We start from the raw sequence: 7,141 nt of genomic DNA, 5'->3' as shown, positions 1-7,141 counted from the left end.
ATAGAAAACAAAAGGGGAAGTGGAAAGGGAGTATATTCTGTGAAAATACTGAATCATTATGCACTAAAACCAGAAAGTAACCTAATGTTGTAAATCAACTATACTTCAGTTAAAAAAGAAATACTGGAAGAGGTCAAGAATGAGTTCAGACCTACACATCTGAGGGATGTTGTCAAATAGGTGATTAGATATACAAGTCTGGGACTAGGGAATTCCCTGGAGGTCCAGCAGTTAGGACTCCACACTCTCACTGCTGAGGGCCTAGGTTTGATCCCTGGTCAGGGGACTAAAATCCCACAAGCTTAGGACCAGAGGATAATACTGAATTGGAGACATAAATATCAAACTCACTGGAATATAGTAATTGAAGCCATGGGCATAGATGCAATTGCCCGTGAAAGGAGTACAACACCCAAATCAGGTCTACTCTGAAGCCTTAAGGGACACTAACATTTAATGGCCAAGTAGAAAAAGATGAGAAAAAATAAAGAACAGATGCAGAGCCCAAGAGCAGGAGGAAAGCCAGTTGAGTGAGTGTCCCAGAAACCAGTGAAAGAAGACTTCAAATAGGATGGAGCAGCCAGTAGTGCCAAATGCTGCCAAGACGTCCAATAAGAGGAAGGCTGAAAATGCCCATTGGATTTGACAACGTGGAGGTCCTGGTCACATTCATTTGAATTGTTTCAGTGAAATAATGGGAACAAGAGCCAGACTGCAGATGACTGAGAAGTGAATGGGAAATGAGAACAGAGAGACTCTATATGGACCACTCTCAAGAACTATGGTTTTGAGAGAAAATGGCCCAAACCTATTCATCCTCATTCTCAACCCTTGACTCTTCCTTTCCACTCAGTAAGCTGAAGTGATTTTCTAACTTGGTATTCGATGTTCCACAGCTGTGGTCTCCCAGGAGCCATGGCCATGAGCCAGCCAGGGATAGCATCTTTGGCAGGTGGGAGGCACAGGTCACCTCAGCCTTGGGGGTTCTTCCACTCCTGCAAGCAGCTTCTGACTCTGCAGGCCTGGGAAGGCCCACTGTAGAAAACACTGCTGCAACTGGCTTTAAGAAACAAAGAGTCTTTATACTTTAGTGAGATCTGAAAGAGATGGGAATACCAGACCACCTGACCTGCCTCTTGAGAAATCTGTATGCAGGTCAGGAAGCAACAGTTAGAACTGGATATGGAACAACAGACTGGTTCCAAATAGGAAAAGGAGTACATCAAGGCTGTATATTGTCACTCTGCTTATTTAACTTATACGCAGAGTACATCATGAGAAATGCTGGGCTGGAAAAAGCACAAGCTGGAATCAAGATTGCCAGGAGAAATATCAATAACCTCAGATATGCAGATGACACCACCCTTATGGCAGAAAGTGAAGAGGAACTAAAAAGCCTCTTGATGAAGGTGAAAGAGGAGAGTGAAAAAGTTGGCTTAAAACTCAACATTCAAAAAATGAAGATCATGGCATCTGGTCCTATCACTTCATGGGAAATATATGGGGAAACAGTGGAAACAGTGTCAGACTTTATTTTGGGGGGCTCCAAAATCACTGCAGATGGTGATTGCAGCCATGAAATTAAAAGACGCTTACTCCTTGGAAGGAAAGTTATGACCAACCTAGATAGCATATTCAAAAGCAGAGACATTACTTTCCCAACAAAGGTCTGTCTAGTCAAGGTTATGGGTTTTTCCAGTGGTCATGTATGGATGTGAGAGTTGGACTGTGGAGAAAGCTGAGCGCTAAAGAATTGATGCTTTTGAATTGTGGTGTTGGAGAAGACTCTTGAGAGTCCCTTGGACTGCAAGGAGATCCAACCAGTCCATTCTGAAGGAGATCAGCCCTGGGATTTCTTTGGAGGGAATGATGCTGAAGCTGAAACTCCAATACTTTGGCCACCTCATGCGAAGAGCTGACTCATTGGAAAAGACTCTGATGCTGGGAGAGATTGGGGGCAGGAGGAGAAGGGGACGACAGAGGATGAGATGGCTGGATGGCATCACTGACTCGATGCACGTGAGTCTGAATGAACTCCGGGAGTTAGTGATGGACAGGGAAGCCTGGCGTGCTGCGATTCATGGGGTCACAAAGAGTCAGACATGACTGAGCGACTGAACTGACTAAAAAATGTCTCTGATGAAGGAAATGGCAACCCCCTCTCCAGGTATTCTTGCCTGGAGAATCCCATGGACAGAAGAGCCTGGCAGGCTACAGTCCATGGGGTCACAAGAGTCAGACGCAACTTAGTGACTAAACTACCACCACCACTGAAAATTGTAAAGATAATGTCTGGAATCGGCAAAGCAAAACAAGCTAAGGCTGGGTGATGGGATGGGTACATGGAGGCTTATTATACCTTTCTCACTCCTTTTGTTCATGTGTAAAATTTTTCATAATATATTGTAAAACATATTAAGTTTAGTAACTGTAAATTGAAAGTACACAGGACCAGTGCCACCACAGGCCTACTGTTGAGCATGTCACTTAGAGCAAGATCTCCTTTGGGGCTTCCCCTGTGTTTCAGTGTATAAGAATCTGCCTTGCAATGCAGGGCACATGGATTTGATCCCTGGGCAGGGAACTAAAGATCCCACATTTCATGGGTCAGCTGAGCCACGTGCCACAACAGAAGATCTTGTGTGCCACAGCTAAGACCCAACAGTCAAAAAAGTAAATAAATATTTTTTAAAAAGAAGAATAGGGTCTCCTTTAAATCCAATTTTCCTTTGGCCTGGGGGAGCGGGGTGGTATCCAGGTACCAAATGTGTGAGGGGGGAATACGCGTCCTTTCTTCTCTCAGTAACCACAGAATCTTGCTCCTTGCCCCTCTTCTCCTTTATTACCTCCCTCCTGAGTGTGGACTCCAAGTCAGAGTTCTGTCACCCATCTCTGAACTTGAGCAAGCTCCCCCTCAGACGTGCTCTGAATAATGAAGCTGTACATGTGCTTAGCAGTGTTGTGAAGAGCCATTCTGACAGTATGTGGGAGTGGTTCACAGCGCCCATCCTCAGAAGGCCACAGAAGTCAGGGGATATACATGGATCCAAGTAGGAGAAAATCATATGACCCTCCTAGCCCATCTTTAGTTTTGCTGCTTTTAGTAGACATACAAGTAGGAAGAACTGTAAGAAAAATTCTATTCAGTAAGAAAAAATAATTCAAGCATGATGCATAATCTATATTCATGAGTCAATGGGTAATAAACTGAGACTTCGCTTCAGTGTTGGGGAGTATTAAGGAGTGGTGGGGAGTAGGGCAGTCAGAGCATGCAGGCCCTAACAGAGGTGGTCCTCCCAGCTCCATGATTGCTCCCAGCTTCATGATTGCTGCCATGACAGAACGTGGAGCCAAGGGTAACATGTCTTCTTGTTTTACAAGAGAAGCTAGAGCTCTAAACCTTTTATGTGAAATCTCCCAATTCTTAAATTTGGGTTCAATTTTTTAAAAATAAAAACATTACAATGGCCAAAGTAAGCTCATTTGTGAGCCAAAATCAGTTCATGAGCTGCCAGTGTGCAACCTCTCACCTTTAGATAATGGGATAGAATACTGTTTCTGTTCCCCCTTCTTTTTGTCTTCCACCTCTGAGTTTCTCCTTTGTCGCATGTTCCACGTCCTTCTCTCCTAACCTCTCCCACCCTTCCTTTCTAGATTAAGTCCTAGAGGTAGAAGGGGTTGAAGTCAGTTGAAGGAGTGATGAGGCCCAAAGGGATGTGATCTAGACGCCTCATCCTGCCCCAAGGCCTAGGCCAGTGCCCCGCACATAGTGGTTGAAGCAACAAGCTTGATGAATGAATAAGCCAGCAACCAGGGGTCAGTCAGTTTCTTGCGCACACCTGGGCTCACCTGAGGACTGTCTCATTTTTCTCAACAGCCTTGCGAAGTCGTTCTGGCCGCTCCATCATCAATGGGAACTGGGCAATTGACCGGCCTGGAAAATACGAGGGCGGAGGGACCATGTTCACATACAAGCGTCCAAATGAGATTTCGAGCACTGCTGGAGAGTCCTTTTTGGCCGAAGGTCCCACTAATGAGATCTTGGATGTTTATGTGAGTTTGAACTATTGCCTTTGTGTCTTCTTGCTTCTCAGGACCACACTTGGAAAAATTAAACAACAAATGTTGCCCCGGCTCAGTAAGATCATTTGAGCGGCGCCTTTTGGGGTGCCCTTACATGCTTGGCGCTCATCTTTGCCACTCACCTCCAAATGTACCAGCTCATAGAAACCATAAACTCTCCCAGATGCCTCAGCGTTTACTGACCCAGTAAAACCAATTTTACTTGTTGAATCAAATCAGAGGCAAAACATATCCTTTATTTCATGAGCACTGGATCTCCTCCAGGCACTTTCCTCCTATGCTAATTTGGCGTGTTTTCTTTTTACGGCAAAAGAAAGCAAATGCCTAAAGCAAGACAAGACCACTCACAGTTCCCAGCCCTCTTCAAATTCGATTAAAGCAAGTGAAGAAACAAGAACTCCAGAGTCCTCCGCATGACACAGTAAAGCTTGGAGTAACAATATAGAGATTTACTAGAAGTTCCCTGCTTCCCAGAAGACAGCACTTTGATTTCTTTTACAAGAAACAAAAAGTATTAAGTTGCCCCACAGTTAAAAAATGGGCTTTATTTTTATATGAAACCACTAGAATCCAAGCTTCTTAAAAAAGATCAGGAAATAAAAGAGGACCAGAAATAAAATCTCAAAATCAAAGTTTTGATAAAAAGGAATGAGCTCGCCCATCAATATATATTCTCTCACCATCTCCAGAGTCACACTGGTGTACCTGATATTTGCTGAGTGTGAGTTTTATAAATATTACTTGTCCAACTATGCAGTTACCTGTTCATTCCCTTTGGGCCTAGTGGCTCATGGACTAGAAACAACAAAGGAAGCCTTGTTATAACTCATTCTGAATAGACTGAGTCTATTTTTAATAGACTGTCCAGTGGTTGTTGGACTCTGGGTAAGTTTCAAATGGCATCAGGGGTAAAAACTCAGGTTGTTAAAGGCCCACTGTGGGTGGTCTGGGATGTGGTGGCCAATAATAATTTCATAAACGGGACAAGGTTTGTACTGGCAGAACATTCGCACAGAAGAATGGGGAAGGAGTTCCAGGCTCAGAAGGAGTGTCCGATTGTGTGAAAAGAGAAGTGAGGGAACTAGGACTGAATCGTGGGGACCTGTGGTCACGCCACCATGTCTCTCAGGGATTCTCTGCTCCCCACGTGGTTCCTAGATCTGAGGGCCCCCAGGGTTCTTATGTCTGCCTTCCCCTGGATGATTTATAGACAGGAAGCCCTGTTTCACACGTAGGGAAGGAGTGAGGGCTGATGGCATAAATGAAAGGAGCAGATACCCTCATGGACCAAACAGGACCCACCCTTGCAGGAGTGACTCAGAGAACACCTCTAGCTAACAGGACCTCAGAGATCAGCTGTGATTCTAACCTCCTGCCTCTCCAGATGAAGAAATCAGAGGCTATGAGATTGAGGGACTTGCTGCAGGTGACACGGCTGGTCAACAGGAGAACCCCTTTATAAAGCAGTACAGAAACATCAAAACACGACCCTGTCTCCTTGCCTGGCTCGTATTTTCACTTCAGATTCCTGTTCAACTGCTTTATTTAGCCCACCACCCTGCTTCCCACCAGGAAAGCCATGGGTACAAAGGATTTTGTGCTCCGAACCCAATAGGGAGGGAATTAGTCTGCCACTGTGTACTGGCTTGTTTTGTATTCTGGGTGACTTCCACGGCCCTATGCAGCTTTTATCATGGGTTTCTGAGAGAATAGGACCCAGGAGACACTTCCCTTATTTGGTACCTGTATTTCTCACCCCACCTCTCTGTGATTCTGGACCTTTCCATGGATGAGAGGGGATGGGACTCAAAGAGTCAATAAGGGAGAAGGTTGGGGCAGACCTTCCTGAGCCAGGCTCACAGGCCAGGCACAGGACTTCAGAGGAACCTAGAAGAGCTCCTGCTGGCACTGCCGGAAGTCTGGCCGTTCCTTCATGACTCTGCCTCACCACCTAGTGTTCAAACAGTGTCTCTGTGGTGTAAACCTAAGTGTCTCTTGGACATTTTGAGATCTGTGCACAAAATCTACGTCATGGAGAAAATGGTGGGGAGCCAACAAAAAGGGTATCTACCGTTGCTCCCATCTTTCCATTTGGAACTTATAAAATCTTGACCTTCAGCCTAGTTTTCTTCCGAATCTCTCAAAGACTATGTTCCTCATTCTTCAAAAGCAAATAGCAAAAAGCCATCTGAAAATAACCTTCATTTAGTCTGTCGCTGGCCCACTATTATTATTAGATGTAAATCAATCCACTCATTTATAGTTAATGCCACTTACACCATTGAGCCCAGAGTCAGCCGGAAAGGGATGTGCCTGTGCAGTGACATTGACCTCTGTGTTGTCAGATGATACACCAGCAGCCTAACCCAGGAGTCCACTACGAGTACGTGATCATGGGGAACAACGCCATCAGCCCACAGGTGCCGCCTCACAGGAGACCAGGTAAAACTCCTCGTTTTGCTGCCAATCATCCCAGATCATTTCCTTTTAAAGCCCTTTCTCTGTTCTTGTATATCTGTCCTCTGTCTCTTAGTTAACACAGCGCAAATTCATGGACACATACTTCAGAGTCAATATATCAGAGGATGCTTCAGCATTCGCCTGAACTTTCTCTGAGAGTGTTTCATGCACTTGATTTAAATGTGAAGTGAACAGAACTTCCCTGGTGGTAGGTAGATAAGAATCCACCTGCCACTGCAGTCTGATCCCTGATCCAGGAAGATCCCACATGTCACGGAGCAACGGAGCCCATGCACCACAACTGCTGAGCCTGTGCTGTAAAGCCCAGGAACCACAACAAGAGAAGCTATCGCATTGGGAAGCCCGCATGCTGCAGCTGGAGAGGAGCCCGCACAGCGACAAAGACTGAGTGCAGCCAAAAATAAAATTAATTAATTTTTTTTAAAACTGAAAAAAACCCAAAGTGAACATTCTCAGCCTGCCTTTCAGTTCAACATCTTGAATTGTCTTATGTATTAGTTTCCTATTGCTGCTGCAACAAGTGACCTCAAACTGAGGAGCATAAAGCAATGGCAAATTTACTATCCTATAGTTCTGG

The 7,141-nt window shown here is 45.0% G+C and overlaps 1 protein-coding gene across 1 annotated transcript in view; it reads left to right on the top strand.

The window, feature by feature from the left end:
- Positions 1 to 7,141, top strand: part of THSD4 (thrombospondin, type I, domain containing 4) — a 673,841-nt gene that overhangs the window by 634,374 nt on the left and 32,326 nt on the right. The window contains exons 10-11 of the mRNA XM_010834474.1: positions 3,878 to 4,053; positions 6,429 to 6,525. Coding sequence (XP_010832776.1) covers positions 3,878 to 4,053; positions 6,429 to 6,525 — 273 coding nt within the window. The remainder of the gene's footprint in view (positions 1 to 3,877; positions 4,054 to 6,428; positions 6,526 to 7,141) is intronic.

Source organism: Bison bison, unplaced genomic scaffold, assembly GCF_000754665.1.
Source record: "Bison bison bison isolate TAMUID 2011002044 unplaced genomic scaffold, Bison_UMD1.0 scf7180017864034, whole genome shotgun sequence".
NCBI classification, from domain to species: Eukaryota; Metazoa; Chordata; class Mammalia; order Artiodactyla; family Bovidae; genus Bison; species Bison bison.
The sequence above is the reverse complement of the archived record's forward strand: the minus strand, read 5'-3'. Positions and strand labels throughout refer to the sequence as shown.